Consider the following 19971-nt stretch of genomic DNA (forward strand, 5'->3'; position numbering starts at 1 on the left):
GGGGGCGTAAACTCCTGCGCATAGATGCCAAGCGGGAGCTGTTTTTTCTTAAGTATTTTTATGTATAAATACCTGTGCATTTTTATAATTAATTCATTACGCTTGTAACCTTGCTACGTAATACAGCTTCTAAACTCTTACCGTGTATTTTATTCCTTCGCCTGTCGTCATCGCCGCTATTGCTATTGCCACGCTGTTCGATCGCAAGTAGTATACTAGCTCCTGCAGTACTATACTACTTCACTGGTGACCACCGACGTTCGTTCCGGATTCAAGAACTAAGCCCGGCAAGCATCAATTATGACAGAACCGATGAAAGAAGCTAACAGTGATTTCTTCATGGCGTACCGAGTGGGGGTCAAGGCACCAGTCTTCAATGCAGACGACCCACAATTATGGTTTGCGCAGCTAGAAGGTCAGTTCGTTCTCTCCAACATTACCACGGACAACACGAAGTTTTATTACGTGCTGGCGCAGCTCGAACCGCAACATGCAGCGCAAGTGCGTGACCTCATAGTGAGCCCCCCCGCCACCGGCAGATATGAAAAACTGAAGGCAGAGCTGATCAAGCGACTATCCGCCTCGCAGGAGCGGAAGATCAAGCAATTACTCATGCATGAAGAGTTAGGAGACAGGAAACCCACCCAATTTCTCCGCCACTTACAGCAACTGGCCGGACCTAATGTCCCAACTGATTTCATCAGGTCGATTTGGTGCAGTAGGTTGCCGACGAACCTCCAAACGATAGTAACGATGCAAGCAAGTTCCAGCCTCGAAGACGTAGCAGAATTGGTGGACCGCATCAATGACATCGTTCCAGTAACCACGCAAGTCGCCGCAACTAGCATTCCAGTGCCCGGGAAAGAAGCTTGCTCACAGCAGGAGACGAGTCAACAAGGAAGTGCTATCGAGGCGTTGACTCGAACCGTGGCTGACTTATCACATAAGCTGGAGGTCATGAGCGCGCAGTTACGTCATGGACCATCCCGCTCGCGCTCCAGAAGTCGGTATAGCCAAAACCGATACCGATCACATTCCCGCTCCAGAAACAACCGGTACTGCTATTACCACAGCCGATTTGGCGAGAAAGCCCGCAAATGCACGGAACCGTGTTCGTATAACGCGAAGGCGTTAAACCACCAAGGCAGCCACTAAGGGCGGAGTATGACTGCCATGCAATATCGAGCCGCCTGTTCATTACGGATCGCACCACGAAGATACAGTTTCTTATAGATACGGGTTCAGACCTGTGTGTCTTCCCACGATCCGCTGTACGGGGACCACGCATGAAGACAAAATACGAGTTGTTTGCGGCAAACGGATCAGTTATAAGCACATACGGGTTTCATCCACTAACACTCGATTTAGGACTTCGCCGCGCATTCACGTGGAGGTTCATAGTTGCCGACGTCACCAAGCCCATAATCGGAGTCGATTTTCTAGCTTTCTACAATCTGATTGTCGACTGCCGAAATCAACGTCTCATAGACAGCATGACGTCACTTACGACTCAGGCACCGCAGTACGAACCGGCAGAAGCGATATCCTCTGTCCGCACCATGACCGGGGATGGCAACTATCACCGCATCCTGAGGGAGTTTCCAGACCTCACGCGTCCTGCAGGCAAGCCAGGGGTACCAAAGCACAACACGCTGCATCATATACGCACCACGCCGGGACCTCCTGTTTCTAGTCGTCCTCGTCGTTTGGACCCACAACGCCTCAAGATAGCGAAACAGGAGTTTGAGGAAATGCTGCAAAACGGAACGGCACGCCCTTCGGAGAGCGCCTGGTCCTCACCACTGCATTTAGCGCCTAAGAAGAATGATGGATGGCGCCCATGCGGTGATTACCGCGCATTGAATGCTCGAACCATTCCGGATGTCTACCCTATCAGACACCTGCAAGACTTCACTCACGAGTTGGCGGGCAGTACTATCTTCTCCACGATAGATTTAGTGAAGGCATACAATCAGATCCCTGTATCTGAAGAAGACATACCTAAGACAGCGATAACAACTCCATTTGGGTTATTCGAGTTTCCCTACATGACCTTTGGACTCAGAAACGCTGCTCAGACTTTCCAAAGATTCATGGATGAAGTTCTGCGAGACTTAAACTTCTGCTACGGGTATCTGGATGATATACTGGTCTTCAGCAAGGACATTCACCAGCACGAACAACATCTCAGACTACTTTTCGAACGTCTGGCCAAGTACGGCGTTTTATTAAATACAAGCAAATGTATTTTCGGCCAGACAGAGGTCATGTTCCTGGGATACAAAGTCTCCGCAGCAGGTACGCAGCCACCAGAATGCAAAGTTCAGGCTATTCAAGACTTCCCTGAACCGAAGACCGTCAAGGAATTAAGGCGATTCCTAGGGATGCTGAACTTTTATCGCCGTTTCATCCCGGCAGCGGCTTCAACACAAGCACCGCTCAACCAACTGCTCGCAGGTCCAAAAGTCAAAGGATCACACCCGGTTATCATGACACCGGAACTGCTAGACGCTTTCAACATCTGCAAACGGAGCCTTTCCGAAGCCACTCTCTTGGTGCATCCAGACACTCACGCTGAGCTAAACATACTCACGGACGCGTCTGATACAGCAATAGGTGCCGTACTTCAGCAACGGAGCAACGGAAAATGGCAACCACTTGCCTTCTTCTCAAAGAAGCTTAGCCCATCCCAGAAGAAGTACAGCCCATACGATCGTGAACTTCTGGCGATATACGAGGCCATCAGATATTTCCGATTCATGGTTGAGGCACGCGTGTTCTACGTCACGACAGACCATAAGCCGCTGACATTTGCGTTTGCTCGCCCACGATCAAACTGCCCTCCTCGTCAATTCAGATACCTGGATTATATAGGACAGTTCACAACTGATATAAGATATATACCAGGGAAGGACAACGTTGTTGCGGACACACTTTCGCGCATCAACGAGCTTCAACTGCCATTGGATTACCAAGCGCTGGCCAAGGAACAGCAAGCCGACCCCGAGCTACAGAACTTGCTAAAAGAAGGATCATCTTTAAAGCTGAGGAAGGTGAAATTACCCGAGAGTGACGTCGAGATATACTGTGACGTAGCGGGTACTCCCCGCCCATACATAACAAAAACGTTCCGCAAGCAGATTTTCACGTCTCTTCATAACCTCAGTCATCCGGGGCGAAAGGCAAGTGTTCGGCTTGTCACGGAAAGATTTGTTTGGCCAGGAGTAAGAAAAGACTGTAGCCAAATGGCAAAGGAATGCGAAGCGTGTCAAAGGAGTAAAGTGACACGCCACACATCTGCTCCATTGCAGCCTTTCAAACCACCGACGGCACGTTTTCGCCACATCCATATCGACTTAGTTGGCCCCTTACCACTGTCTTGCGGTTACAAGTACTGCCTCACGATTGTCGACCGTGCAACACGGTGGCCTGAGGCGTACCCACTGCAAGATATTACCGCAGAGACATGCGCCACTGCTCTCACCGCAGGATGGATAGCTCGGTTTGGCTGTCCAGAGCACATAACAACGGACCGAGGCCGGCAATTTGAATGTCGCACCTTCAAGAACCTCGCCGCCCTCATAGGTGCTACTCACCATCTGACCACCTCTTACCATCCCGCAGCCAACGGCCTTGTCGAGAGACTACACCGCCAATTGAAAGCCGCCATTATGTGCCATGCGACTTCAAGCTGGACAGAGGTCTTACCATGGGTGCTACTAGGCATACGCAGCGCTTGGAAGGAGGATATAGGTGCAACAACCGCTGAACTCGTCTACGGCGAGCCACTCCGCTTACCTGGACAGTTCCTCACAGAAGCCCCAAGGGACGCCGCGGACATGGGTGACCTGGTGGACAGGTTACGCACTCACATGAGCAAGTTGACGCCACAACCAACGTCGTGGCACACGAACTCCAGCCGTCCTTTCTACATCCCGAAGGACCTGAACACAGCGTCACACGTCTTCCTACGTGAAGGCCCAGGTCGAAGATCACTGCAGGCCCCATATACAGGCCCACACAAGGTCCTAGCTCGTGGCCAGAAAACAATAGACATAGAAGTCAATGGGAAACGGCAAAAGGTGACGATCGACCGAGTAAAACCTGCGTACAGGGCGAGAGAAGAACTGGATTCAGAACAAATTAAAACCTCAAACCCAAATCAACCTGATTCCCCGCTCAGAAGAACAAAAAGCGGCAGGACAGTAAAATTCCCTAATTACTATCGCCCGTAGTCACGGTCTCGCCGGGGGAGTGGTGTGGCAAGCAAAACACACGACTAAACGCAGCATGAAGATCACGCCACTTTTCGTCAGAGCGTGCCGTGTGCAAAACAAGTTGGGAAGCTCCGCCCACTCCGCGACGATAAGCAAGTTAGCGCCGCCCCTTTCAATATGGCGTCTGCGCATCTTTTGTTGGTGGCGCTAGTGAGCCGAGATGGTGGCGCTAGTGAGCCAAGATGGCGGCGCACTCGCCTATTGTCCTCGCTAATGAGGGGGCGTAAACTCCTGCGCATAGATGCCAAGCGGGAGCTGTTTTTTCTTAAGTATTTTTATGTATAAATACCTGTGCATTTTTATAATTAATTCATTACGCTTGTAACCTTGCTACGTAATACAGCTTCTAAACTCTTACCGTGTATTTTATTCCTTCGCCTGTCGTCATCGCCGCTATTGCTATTGCCACGCTGTTCGATCGCAAGTAGTATACTAGCTCCTGCAGTACTATACTACTTCAGTCCACAGTATCAACACTAGGAACAAGCATAAACTGTGCGTACCCATTCACAGGCTTCACAAGGTACACTCTGCAAAATAATTAGCTGGGCAGGCAAGTGGCTCCACCCGGCGCGGCGCGGTGGTATTAAGAGAAACATACATGTTAGTGTGCGTAAAGTTCACGCGTGTATTACTTCGCCTGTTTATTAATGTGCGTACACAACGGGTTATTGGATACAAACCTCAATATCCCGTTGTGCACGCACACACTTGCAATTTTTTTTCACTATTATGCTGATGAGAATATGAAGTTAAAATTTAATGACAAGACTATAAAGGCTCGTAGCCGAGGCGTAGAAGCGTTCGTCTAGCATTCGGAAGTTTTATGTTCGAGTCTCACATCTGCATAGACTTTTTTCATAACTAAAACCATTTTTTATTTTCATTATGTATTTTTTTATTATTGTAAATAAAATACGAATATTAATCTAGATTTTAATAAGGAAGTATAAATTAAACAACAACATTTGTATTAAGAAAGCAACAATATTTATTGACTAGGTTTATTTATATTATAATCACAAATTAATAAGTTTTATGTACGACAAAACTATTCTAAGTCGGACAAGAATTAGCGTTATTTTTCATATTCAGTGGGTAATTATTAATTTATTAGTGATATGAATAAACATGTTAGTAAGTTAGATAATTATTAAGATGCAAGTATCTTAAATTGTAATCTTACTAACAATAACATCACTCACATAAAACAAATTTCATTACCCCCTGATATTTTTATTAATAGCCAATTGGTGCGCCACTAGACCTGTATGGAAGAACATTTTTTGAGTTATAGCGGTCATCCTTTCGCCAAAGTATTTTGCGACCATCCTTGTCCGACTTATAACATTTTTCATCGCTAAATATATTATTGCACCAATCAAAATCCAAATATTCTTTTGCGAAGCGTACCCGGTTTTGTTTGTGAATGTCGGATAGTAAAATTTTCTTAGCTGGCCTACGACATTTCACACCAGCTGCATGCAAGTGGTTCCTTATAGTTTGTAGTGTCACATCATGTTTAGTCGCCATGGAACGAGTGCTGAGGAAAGGCTCAGCCATATGCGCAGAAACTATATCACGGTGCCGCGCATTGGCTTCTGTGTATGCAAATCCAGCCTTCGGTCCCGGTCGGCGAGGATCAATGTTTCCCGTATCGGCATATCGATGAACCCACAATTGCACAGTACTTCTCTGTGAACAATAATTAAATATTGATATAAATAACAGCAATCGATTACATTACATACAAATCTAAATCAAAGTAACATAATATTATATATATATATATAATAATATATATATTATATATTATATGTATATAATATATATAATGGTCATTGTATATATATATTATATATATATAATATGTAAGTTAATAATATTAAACTTCATATTATAATCACAGTATATATAAATATATTATGTTAATATGACATTTAATATTATTAAATTACATATTAGTATAATAATAAAATAAAATTACTCACCGATAACTTTAAACGTCTCGCAATTTCACTAATTGAAACGTTTTGCTCATGCAAAACAATGATTTCTGCTCTTAAAAGTGTAGTCAAATGATTCATGTTGATTTGACAAACAAAAGCACTCCTCTCTCAATAAACGCAAAGTATAATCACAGATTATTATAATAGTTGGTATAATGTCTAAAAACGTATCGAAAGCCCGCTAGTCAATAGCATTATGAATTTATGACGGTGAACTTAAACTAATAATTAGCTTAGATATGGTTTGTTATTTTTAGAGGGTAGACGGTAAATATATTCCATCCAAAATAGCAGCGTTTTACCTGAAATAAAACGCATATTAAATACTTACCTTATTTGAAGCTTACTAGTTTGAGATAGGCACCTACGTGTTTTCCGCTTTTATCTCTGTCCTTTTCTACCCCATATCTTGCATCTCTCTCGCACACCGACCAGTTTCACTCCCCACCAGGCAGGAGGCGACGAGTGTTCTCGGCGGCCACAGTTCGTCATTGAGTCGAAAACACCAGGCAGAAATTAAAATGTAAGCTTCAAATAAGGTAAGTATTTAATATGCGTTTTATTTCAGGTAAAACGCTGCTATTAAATTCTTGACCGTTATTTGAAGCTTACTAGTTTGAGACGTGTTTGTTATCGCCTGGTGGAAGTGGACGCCAATGTGAGCAAAAGCACAATGAAATTGTGTATGTAAATAGGTACTTAGGTACACGAGTAATCACATGTAAGTATGTGTATTGCGTCCTGGAATACTAATGTAATCAAAGTTAACTGGTACTGGTACTCAGCTACATCCTGTTAGACTGGAAGCCGACCCCAACATAGTTGGGAAAGGGGCTCGAAGGATGAGTAATAAAAATTAAAAGAGAGATGCAAGAACAAAAGCAAAAATTGATTTCATTTTCTAATAGTAATTAACAAAAACATTGCGATACTTCTTAATAACAATAGTAACAAAAATATAGACATTAATCAGCTGGATTAATTAAATAATCGAGATAACTTGCTACTTCTATTTAGTGGGTATCTTTCCCTTCTGTAAAAATGGGCAAATGTATTGCCTGATCGCCAATTACCCTTTGCTAATATATCGTCCAAAGGTATATTGTCAACACAGATTTTGACGCTACCGCCGAGTGGAAGCTTCCTGGGGTTGTAGTTATTCCTGCCTCTTTTAACAATGTCTTAATCCACCCGCATCATCGTTCGGGTGCCTGCCTTTGGTTGGCCTCTAACGGATATAAATAAATTTAAGGAATTAGCCGATGTCCGTCTATCTTCTAACAAGGCTTTAGTCTTTCTGACCCAATACACTGGACTTAGATTTATATTTTCCTGATTATCCATCAAACAACAACCCGACTGCCTATGACTAGAACTGTCGGTCTTAGAGCCAAAGACAGATTAAATTATCTTTGTTGTTTTTGAAATGTTCTGGGTCTATTGCAAGCAAGGAAAGATCATGGACTCGCCTTTCCGAAACAAGCTAGCAAAAGAAAGAGCAGCAGTGTGCCTGGAAGTTGCAAATGGATTATTCTCGTCTACGTTTACTGCACTTAAGTAGGTTACCAATTGGTCAATATTCCAGATGGACGGCTTCCCGGGGAACAGGTTTGCTCAGCGCTATTGATTTTAAAATGTGTCCGACTAGAACGTGTGAACCTAGCTCTAGAGTGGTTTCTGCATTGCATAGTGTAGCTATAACTGACTTGTGTAATAAAATAGTATTGTATGCTAGTTTATTTACTATGTGTAAGTCCGCTAAAAATTGGGTAAGTATAGGTCCAAATAGGGATTCAAGGATTCATAGGATCCAATTTCATACTTTTCGCCCCAATTTAACCATCGACTCCAAGCTGATTGATAAGTGTTGCGTGTGGATTGAAGAAGACTTCAGTCGGAGAGACTCCTTGTCCCTCCCCCCCCCCCATTTCCTTGACCTTGGCAGGGGGTATCCCCGTTGCTGTGTCTATCGGTTTCTGCTCGAGGTTCATCAGTGTGTAGGGTACTGCTAATGATCGGGACTTCAAATCTGCTCGCCAAAATACCTGGTGCCACCGAAGGAACTACTATGAGATTAACTCCCGTTCCTGAATTGAGATGACTGAGGACCTACGGTATAGGTAAGGTGGCGGTAATACCCATGCTAGCGGGTAAGTCAAAACTTGAGAAAAATGCATCGTGGAACCCCGCTTTCGGGTCCTTCAGATCTAGGGGCACGTAGTACACAACTATGTGTCCCTGGGCTCGCTTCGAGGCAAATAGGTCCACTGCTGATACAAGATGCCACTCCGGTGGAGGTTTGTGTCGGGAGAGATGGTCTGCCTGACTGTTGAATAGGGCTGGTATATGATTCACGACGTGATAGATTTGATACAGCTCAAGATAACTGAATACTCTGTACGTCAAGTTCGGTAGGCTCCTTGATCGGGTGCCACCTTGATTTCTTAGATATGACACCACAGTCCCATTTCTGCATTGAAAAATGGCTGTTGATCTCTTTAGCAACTTGCCGTGATTTTCCAGTTAATACTGCAAGCATCTCTTTCAGATCGCAGTGAAAGCCTTTTTCTCTCTCGTTCCATGAACCCATTACGGGAGTTCCGTTCAGTTGTGCCCCCATCCTACATCGGAGGCGTCCGTGGTTATAAGGTGACAGGGAAGTGGCGAATGAATATCCAAGGTTTGGTGGCAGCTGACCAGCCACCACTTTAGATCTGCTAAGGTATCTGCTGGTAGGTTCAACATTGCTATACTCCATTCACCGAGCCGTGAGCCCACAATGTAACCAAAGAATGACACTTTTTCAAAATGGTGGGTATAACCCGACCGATGACAAAAACGTCACATTTTTATGTAAAATGTTCTTAGTATCTGTGGTCTTCAATTAAGTAGGGTTCTATGTATGACAGTCAAGACTTCTAGGTTAATTTTACATGTAAACGATTTACTACATATTTCATTAAAATTAAGAAAATAATTTACGGCATTTATTATACATATTTGATTTCAATTAAGTTTGAAAAGATTGCATAAGTTCCACAGACATCGTTCTAAAATATCATTTCTAATGTTGTCAGTATATTACTTTCGTAGTTATTTTTATAAAATATGATCATTACTTCAATCGTGACTTATAAGAACCCTTTTTATGGTTTGTTCACCGTTTGGCTCACGGTTCCATGAATAGGGTAGGTATAGATTGCTGTTCAACACTGCATTGAGGAAAGTGAGGAGAGCCCGGTAATGCAGTCTGCCGTATGGAACAACGAAAACTTGCGAAGTTTAAAAGTCCTATCAAGCTATGCAGGTCTTCTAAGTTTGTCGTGCTGTTTGTCACGTAGTGCGTTTTGTCATTATCTTGTTGATAATGCTTGCGATTTATTCACTTGCCATCCCAAAACATGGTGCAAATGATCCCAAAGTAGGCAAATATATCTTGGTGAGCCACCAGAAAATCGAGATACACAATTATAAGTAACCCTTGAGTTTTCAAAATTTGAGCCACCCAAATTGGTCACTGTGGCGAAGGTCTTGGGTGCCGTGCTTATGCCAAATGGTAGGCACGTAATCTGAAGCAGTCTTCTTCTGTATACTAGTCGAAGAACATATCTGTGACCTTCGGCTACCGGAAGGTAGAAGTAAGCCTGGGCGAGATCCACTTGCACAGCCATTCGTCTTTCTGAAGAAACTCTAGCACCCGAAAAACATTTATTAAACTGAAGGGTTCCGTAATTATGAACTTGTTGAGAACCTTGAGATTGAGTATTGGACGGTTCTTTCCGTCGCCTTTTGGGCACAAGAAACATATTGGAAAGAAAGCTGGCAGAATTTGCAGCTATCAATAGAACTTTTTGTTTTATCATTTGGGATATGACGACATCCATCTCTTTGGACTCTCTGGTCAAATCTGGCATTATCTATCAAAGGTGGCTTTTGGCCAATGGTATGCGATACCCAGTTATTATTTTTAACAAGAAAGGTGGAGCTCCCATTTCTTTCCATTGGTCCTGATATAATGTTAGGCAACCCGCCTGGAAAGTCATAACTTACGTGCCTTGTTGGACGCATCAAAGTCCGCCTGCGGTCCTGGACGCTTTCTGTTTCCTCTGTTGGACATGGTTCCTATTGTAATTTACTCGTGATATCCCAAGGGAGCTTTTAGAGTTTTGCGTCACACGCCATTCAGCGTGAGTGTGATTACCATTTCCCTTCGAGGGAAGGTTATAATGGCGACTCTTCGAAAGTCGATCCAAAAAGCCACCCTGCGAGGGTAGATTGCAATGATGGTACGACCCGCAACATGCATGATTGGTACCCTGCGAGGGTCCGTGATAATGAGCCGACCCCTGCGGGGGATGGCTAGTATACTTACTGGTCCCTGCTTTGTAATGATGCTGCTACTCGCAACATGCAAGATTGGTACCCTGCGCGGGTCCGTGATAATGAACCGACCCCTGCGGGGGGTGGCTAGTATACTTACTGGTCCCTGCTTTGTAATGATGCTGCGACTCGCAAAATGCAAGATTGGTACCCTGCGCGGGTCCGTGATAATGAACCGACCCCTGCGGGGGGTGGCTAGTATACTTACTGGCAGTCCTAGGCGGAGCGTACCAAGTCTTTCAAGGCCGAAAACCATCACACGCCGTGATAATGAGCCGACCCCTACGGGGGGTGGCTAACAGACTTACTGGCAGTCCGAGGGGAGCGTACCAAGTCTTTCAAGGCCGAAAACCATCACACGCCGTGATAATGAGCCGACCCCCATGGGGGGTGGCTAACAGACTTACTGGCAGTCCGAGGGGAGCGTACCAAGTCTTTCAAGGCCGAAAAGCTTTCTTGACACCACCAGCCCTCTTCAAGTGCGGTAGTGACCAGTCCGAACTAAGGAGATGCTGGTTGGACCGCACCTCACACCATTATTTTTTGTCAAAAAGTTGAACGCCTTGCAGGATTGAACTAGGGCCACAGGTGCCTTAGGAACTTCGGGCTTGCTTTCTTTTCCATAGTCACGTGCACGGGCTGTGGTAGCTTTATTATTTACCGCATCCGTATTTGCTTTATAAGTCACTCATTCTGAAAACAAATTACTGAAAAAAAAAAAAAAAGTACACGGAAGAAACTCGTGACAAAAAAAAGGGGTAGATGTACAAAATATTAACACTTGATTTCGCAAAATCGAATATCGAACGGTAAAACCGTTAACAAATTGTATAAAATATTATAAACTCACCTGTGTTCTGCGAGAGCACTGAGTTTATTTTTCAACGAAATACTACAGCGGTTGGTTAGACCAACCTTCTCGGGCGGAAAACAAGACGCCAATGACGAACTGTGGCCGCCGAGAACACTCGTCGCCTCCTGCCTGGTGGGGAGTGAAACTGGTCGGTGTGCGAGAGAGATGCAAGATATGGGGTAGAAAAGGACAGAGATAAAAGCGGAAAACACGTAGGTGCCTATCTCAAACTAGTAAGCTTCAAATAACGGTCAAGAATTTAATACAACGCAGACTTACTATTACTTAAAGCAATGAATTCAACAAACAATTGTAAAATATTTATTTTTAAAACATACAAAAATCGCTGTGCCGTAAGCGAGATTCGATCCTACGGTCCCAGGCGGCGTAGTATCTTAACTTCTGTCCGCTCGACCAACGCGCTATAGAAACGATAGTTATTAACGCCAAATTTATGCGTCATATTCCCTGCATCATTAGAGGCATAAGATATTGCAAATGTTTGAGTGGGGACACCGTGTTATTGTGAAGCAAAACTATTGAGTCACATACTCAATATCACCACGCCGCGCCGGGTGGAGCCACTGGCGCGGCGACTGATAAATAGGCGAAGTAAAACACGTTTTGCTTTACGCACACTAACATGTATGTTTTTCTCAATATCACCGCGCCGCGCCGGGTGGAGCCACTTGCCTGCCCAGCTAATTAATTTGCTGCGTGTACATGGAACATTTATGGGGCTTGGTATTCGATTTTATAATAAACTTCCTCAGTCGTTTTTAGAATTGCCTTTTGATAAATTTAAAGTGCAGATCAAATCTATCCTGTCGAAGAAAGCTTATTATACAGTTAATGACTACATAAACGATAAAAATAGTTGGTCCTCATGTTAAACACTGGACAGCTTCAAAGTTATCATTATGAGTTGATGTGATTTATATTATTTTATACGTGACATTTTTTTATTTTTGTATACTGACTAATTACCATCATCGTTCTGTTTTTACGATGAGTTGTTCCTTAATTTTGTAAATGGTCTACTAGCGACTGCGAATCTATTAGTATTAACTGTTTTCTTGTAGTGTAGCTGCAAGTTGTCATGCTCCCTTTGACGGTATTGCTTGCGGTAGCGTCGGTGGTCGGGTTGCCTCCCTCCCTCAAAAATGTGCGAGGGGGGCGATGGCTGATCCTCGCGTTATGCTCGTGAACGGGTGCTGCTTGTGGTACCAGGTCGTCTTGCTGACTACATATTTGTACACCCGTAATATACCTAATGTATATGATTTTGGTTTGAACGGTAGTCCTAGTTCACCGTTTTCATTGTTTATGTTGTTATTTTATTTTTTCATAAAAACTCTTTGACATGTCGGTGGGTGCACCCTAAACTATATCTATCTTCACTGAATGGAGGCTTTATATTTTTTTATATTTTTCACTCTTTTTTTAATAGATTTATTTCGTAACTGCTTGAGTAATAGGTATGGGTAAGGTGTGTACTAGCCAACATGATTAACTATTTGAATTGATTTTATATACAAATTTATGTACACAATGTTGTATAGTGATATTTAAATATTTGTATACGGTTCTTCAAACCATACAGACAGAATTGTGTTGCTGGGGAGTTTGTTCCACCACTTCTTCTTCCCAGCAAAAACACATAGGAAGTGGTGAAGGGCGGGCGTTTTGGGGGCTGTCTTTTGTATTGACGTTCGAAAAGTGCTGATTTTCAGCCTACTTTGAATAAATGACTTTTGATTTTGATTGTATAAAGTACTCTGTGCAATATAGTATAGACATCCCATGATCGAAATCAGGCATAAAACACTGCTATTTGTAGTGTATTTCAAAAAATGACAGTTACTATCAATTTGATGTGCTCTCATTGTCTACTGGGCTTACGAAATCGCAATCTTACGTTTATCGATAAGTCACGGTGGATATCAGCCGGTGTCGCTGCTCATGAGGTCATCGCAGTTGGTACCTGGCGTTAGCGAATAAGAAAATAGCTGTTTGACAGTTCACTGATGTTCATTTTACCAAATGATGATAACTGCGAGCTGTCAGTGGAGTTGACTGATGATCCCATTTGGCTGTCTTTTCTTGGCCATCCATTTGATACACCAATTGTTTTGTTAATAAATTATTCCTAATTCCCTTAATAAGGTGAGGAGGATCATAAAGAGGTACTACTTCTGCTCCATCTACCTCAAATGTTTTATTTTTTTTAATTATTCCTTGTCGCAATTGATTTTCTTTTAGGTCTTTCACAAGCCAATTAATTGCACTTACATTTGTGGCACCTTGGTCACAAAAAGTTGCTATCACTTTTAGCCGAATTGCATGTAATTTTCTTATTAAAGTCTTATTTGTGAAGCCAATTCTAATGCTGGTGGGGTGCTTGCACAAAATGTGAAATGACACTGGCTGTTTATAATTTTTTGTACGCCTCTCACCATAAATACTAGGGCATGGTCTGCAATTTTTTCATTGACGGTAGTGCCATTATTTACACAGCAGCGCTTCCCTTGCTTTCCTTTTAGTCATAATATGTCTAATGCTGTGTAGACTAGAGATGGATCTCCTGCTCCAGTGTCCACCTTTCTCGCGCGAAGATGGGGCATTCCAGGAGAATATGGGGTACGGATTCAATCGCGCTGGGGTCGCAGATGCACGATGGGTTCCCCTTACACTTAAAGCGGTGCAAGTATTCGGAGAACCCTCCGTGCCCCGTCAATACTTGTGTGATTATCCCCCGCGGTTTAATTTTTTGGATAATTCTGTACGCGTCCGCAGCGTCGGGCAAAAAGATCTTGGTAACCCCCGCTGTTGCTCCGTTGCCGTATCTCCGATTCCATTCGCCCAGCGACTCCTATCGGATCTGCCGCTTGACGAATGAAACCGGGCAGAGGTCGTAGTCTGGCTTGGTTTTACTTTTTAAGGCCGCTTCCTTGGCCAGGTGGTCGGCGCGCTCATTGCCTTCCAGTCCAGCGTGTGCCTTTATCCAGAACAAGGACGTAACTTTGCCCTGGGATAAAGCCACGTTAAGGTTCGCCCTTGCTTCCACTGCCAGGGCGTGGAGGGCACTCTGGTTGGTGACCGTTTGCAGAGCCGCCTTTGAGTCACTGTATATGCCAAAAGTGCCCTCCCGGCGCCGCAGTATTTGGCCAGGAGTTCTGCCTGGTAGACAGTACAGCAAGACGGCAGACTGAGTTTCGACGACTTGATCTCAGCCTCCCTATCCCAAAGTGAGAGTGCTGCTCCGACCTTGCCCTCGATCTTGCTGCCGTCTGTGAAGAAACGTACGTCCTGGCTGTTGTGGGTCTCCACATGAGACTGATCTACCAAGCTCATGAACCCCATGGCCGTATGTTTCGCCGGGTGTGGCTTATAATCTCATTAGCTTCATTTCGGTCCTGAAAACGAACCCCAAATCTATTTAGTAAACTGGCAGCTATTTGGAAATTTTGCAACATGTTTTGGTTTTGGGACAGATATATTAAAATAGTCTTGCCTCAGGAGCTTGAAATCTCTTTTAAAGTGTCCATTTACTGCCTCAACCACCCAACGACATATAGTCACACAGCGGCTCTGGTTAGCTTGCTGTGTTTGGCCGGAAATTCACGGCAAATGTTCGGTCGATCTCGCTCTTCGGGCGCTGATTGGTCGCGTTCGGTTTTCTTAGGTTGGCAGCGCCTTACCTCGTTTATCCGCACGTTTGGATATGCACGCAGCGAAACTGCTTCGTTGTATGGCACGGAAACACCCTTACACACTATTATTATACCTCTAAACTTGCGATTTATGGATGACTCTGAATTTGCGTTTCTTGTTTTCTCCTGTGGCTTCTTCCTTATTTATGCCACTTTTTTATAAGAGGATTGCCTCCTTATATGTAAATCGAAGGATCAATTTTTCTTATATGTGAGTCTTGTATTCGAAGGACCAATTTGTTTTCTTATATGTGTATCTTGTAATCGAAGGACCAATCATGAACAGGCGTGCTCTCGTCTGTAGTGCGATATGGAAGGATTAAAAGAATTTATATGCTCTTCAACTTTTATTTCATCAAACTTTTTTAGATTGGAATTGATTCCTCGCTTTTTTTAAGACGTCTATGGCTAGTATTTTGTTGGCTATAGAGCGATGTAGTAGAAACGAAACAGAATCTTTTTATAAGTGCTTAAAAATCAATTTTCTAAATTACTATCGAGTAGGCGAAGTTTGGCACGGTAATTTACGCTTTCCAAAGAAATGTGAACAACCAACCAGGATTGTCACAATTAATAAGAGTCGCAGTTGAAGGTAAAAATGGGTTCCTAAAAAATAAAAATCAAAAAGTGCCTAAAATAAAACAACGCTTTTATTTACTTATTTATCTATTTACTTTTATATCCTCTATAGTTAGTTATAGCCTCTTCCTCCTCTGACGTGAGTCGCGTAGGACAACCTACAGCTTTCTGATGTTTTTGATGGAGTGCGTCCAGCAATGTTCGTCGAGGTATACCGTACAATGATTCGGCTTTGTAAGACGAGAGCTCCTTGTTTCTCATCATATCGAGAGCTAAGTCCATCATTTGCTGATCATGATATGCAGTATACGATCTTTTTTTTTATTGAGGCCATTTTGCTGAAAATTAAAATAAATAAATATGTATCTTGACAATTACAAATGTTCACTTAAACCATTTCCTAAAAAACATCGCTGTCATAAGGCCATCTATGTACTAGGGTTCTTCAATAAGGACGTGGTAAAGTTGAAATGGATTAAAACAAGCTGTATATCAGGTATTCACGAAATATTTTTATTTGATAGGCCTGAATATATGTAATATCCCTAAGGATACTAAGGATAAGGATCTACTACTAGACACACATCAAAAACATATTTTTTATTGAAATGTATAGATACCTACCCAATAAAAATGTACCTAACCATTTTTTTATAATAAATAACCGTTTGATGAAATTGGTTTAATATGTAAATATAAAATATACTACTACTACTAAAATGTTAATTGCGTTTAATTTTTTTTACCACAATAATCTTAAATAATCTACAATGAAAATACTTATAATCTTAGCGACAACCCTATGGGTAGGCGAAGTTTGGAACATTATGGCCACTCATGTGCCTCCGTACTTAATTTCTATGATAGCAATTTATTCTTAAAGATTATTGACAAACTGATTACATTGTAAGAATCTACGATAAATTTACTATATGATACACTTTACAGTATAATCTTACCTGTTATCTGAAAGCTGGACTGCTTTGGCCACCTTGATCCTTTCAGTGAGGCCTTCACCGAAGAGAAAAGCATCGGGACTACCCTGTAAGGAGTCCTTCAACTTCTTAGCTAATGACATTTCCGATAAGAGCTCTGAGTCTCACTAAGCAGTAGATCACATAGAATCTTTGCAGCATCATTAAATCTTTTTATTCCCTCAACTTTAGTATAAAACATAAAGCTCTCCAAACCACGGCCAACGGCTGCCAGGGCAGCAGCTACATTTTTCTGTCTATATTCTATAATTATATCTCTTTTCTTTACGGGCTTCACATTGCAATGTGAGTATATAAGAGTAATCATAATAATCCTTATCTAAGGGCCCCACTACATCTAAAATTATTTTGTCAAAAGCCGATTGCGCAGTCGTAGTAACAACCATGGGTTGTTTAGTCCGTAACGAATGCTTTTGCTTCTGACATTTGTTACATTTCTTACCAAATTCCGCCACGTCCTGAGACATTTTTGGCCAGAAGTAGATATTTTTATATTATTCATCATTCGTCTAGCCTGTGAATAATTTATGTGAAATATAAAAATACTAGCTTATGCCAATTTTTACAGATTTAGAATATGCATATAACTCAATTTCGCAAAAAATGTTAGATGCGTCTTTTTGTCTTATGACGGCTGAGTAGTCGTCCATGAAATTCACCACGTTCGAATATCTCCTTCAATTTGCTTTCATTAAATATGCGGGAATCATGGGCGCTTCCCCTCCACCGTGCAATTTCATATGTCTCTGATTTTCAATTTTGAATCGCAGACAACTTGGACATTGACGGAGTAATAACCCTTTCGATTCACATAGGCTTCACTCATATCTCCACCCACTCTTTTTATTCTTATGTGAGTACAGTCTATGGCTCCAATGAGTGTGGGAAAATCACATATGCTTCTAAATCCTCTCATGGCCTCCGGTTGTGCCTCAGTGTTGTCGGCATATTGATAAATAAATAGGCTTTTTTCGCCCACTTTTCCGCGACATTTCTCGCAATTTTACTTATTGATTGTTGAGAGATGCCTTGCATGTCTTGCATTTAACCAATCTTACCTGATGACGAGCCCAATGGCGTAAAGCACAGGCTACTTGTATTTCTGGTAATATGGTATTACCACGAGGATCGCTTGAAAGATCATCTACCACTAGATCCACTATCTTCTTAGCAAAAGCTTTGCTGAATCTATACTTTTTTTTAAAACTGCTCATCGTCGTACTGTTCGAACGGATTAATTCTCACACGGGGTATATTATTGTCACGAATACTTTCCATGAACTCAACATCCATTCCGTCAATGAAGTCAATAGAATCTACAAAATCCATTATGCACGAAATACTTAACACCAAACAAAATGAAACAGTGAGTGGCTTTGACACAAACTGTTGAGGTTAAACAGTTTCAAAACTAGGGTTGGGTCAAGTGGGGTAAATGCGATTACCCTATCTAGAATGATATATTCAACCATACACAACATTTTACTTTTTAGGAGTATTAAAGGATCATGCCCATATTAGTATGGAGTCAAAAGTCAGCAACGCCATGCAATGCCCAAATTCCAGTTCTATGTCATACGATAGCTTTATAGCCATAATTGTAAGATATCTAGATTTAATATTATATAAAGCATCGATTCAAAAGATATTGGACATTAAACATGATAACTTGCCACTGGTTTTTTATACATTTTATCGTTTACAGACAGCATTACTATTAGTTTTTCACTAGGAACTTCATGATCATCATGAATTCATGACTTAATTGTATGTTATTAGATAAACATGTCAGTTATTTGAATATATTGTATACATTAAATGAATATATACATGGGCCAAAGGACGAGATTCCAGACCGTAATAAATAAAGCATGATTGAAACGATGTCATGTACTGCAATATCAACAAGAATGTCTTATTTTTTTTATTTTTTAACCGGTGCTTTTTAAGACTTCAAATTATCATTATAATTCTAGTTTTTATTTAATAAGGCTATCTTGTAATATACTTTCTCTGGGCGTTACTAGGGCACAGATGGGCATGGTCCTTTATAATTATCACGTGTATTAAGTATTTAGTAGACTAAAGTTTTAAGTTATTTGTTTAATTAAAATCACTCTGACAATTTAGATATTCAAATAAAAAAAATATACCTCACTTATTACATTTACCCGGTGTTCAGGGGTAAATGTAATAATGTTGGGCAATTTCTCAGTATTTTAGATAGTTGCCAATCAGGGGTAATAGCAATAAAATGCGAAAATTAAATTAACTTTGGTTTTTTATTTCAAAGAGATCACATGAAAGCTTACAAAGATATGAACTTTTCCTTACAGACTAAATAAATCGATCAGTCTTTACGAAATAATCATATTTCTAAAGAATTTTTCAAAAACAATTTACGTTAAAACAATAAATATTTTTGGTATTAATATTTATTCCCAAATGAAATAAAAACATTAGATATCATCTTTTCTTGCTAAATAATATGTTAAACTGTTTACCTTGCAGTCAGCGGAAGTAGGTTTTGCTGGCACCAGTAGAAATAAATATACTTAGGGCTAAATTGGTTGGAGGAGCATGTGGCTACGTTACAATAACCACAAGGAGATATCTTGAGTTAAGCTACTTGGTCAGATTGCCCATGTTGACCATCCATTACAAACTTCAGCTGGGTGGCTGCTAGTACATTCAAACTGTTGATTCTGGGTGCATTATTTCTACTTGTTACGAGTAGCTAGAATCCAGCAAATGTGACAACCTCTTACCAGGAGGTAACATGTTATAACCCAGTGTATCAGGTGTGGAGGTCAGATGGGCAGTCACTCTTTGATACCACAATACGGTCATCGTATGAGCGCAGCATCCTACTGTACGATTTCCCACTAAGCAAGTACAATAATGAGCAATGATGCTTTCTAAAGAGTTTGCCCTATGTTGCTCTTTACTTATTAATAAATAGGTGTAATAAATCCTGCTGCTGACATGTCTCGATTTAATTCTAGCCCTAAAGATAATTATTTTGACCGAATATTAAGGGCAAATCTTCTTCTAATAATTAATTGCTTATTTCTACACTGTAGGTACCATTTGCCCACACATGCTCTCCATAATAGGACCTTGCTTGTTTTAATTAGATAAGATCCTAAAGCAAATCTTCTTAAA

At 41.8% G+C, this 19971-nt stretch overlaps 1 protein-coding gene across 1 annotated transcript; it reads left to right on the forward strand.

The window, feature by feature from the left end:
- Positions 1-300: 300 nt before the first annotated feature.
- On the forward strand, positions 301-1155 carry LOC124641054. The gene has a single exon (XM_047179060.1). It carries the CDS (start codon positions 301-303, stop codon positions 1153-1155), a length of 855 nt encoding a protein of 284 aa, XP_047035016.1.
- Positions 1156-19971: the final 18816 nt, after the last annotated feature.

The sequence above is a fragment of the Helicoverpa zea genome, chromosome 21 (assembly GCF_022581195.2).
Source record: "Helicoverpa zea isolate HzStark_Cry1AcR chromosome 21, ilHelZeax1.1, whole genome shotgun sequence".
Lineage (NCBI taxonomy): Eukaryota > Metazoa > Arthropoda > Insecta > Lepidoptera > Noctuidae > Helicoverpa > Helicoverpa zea.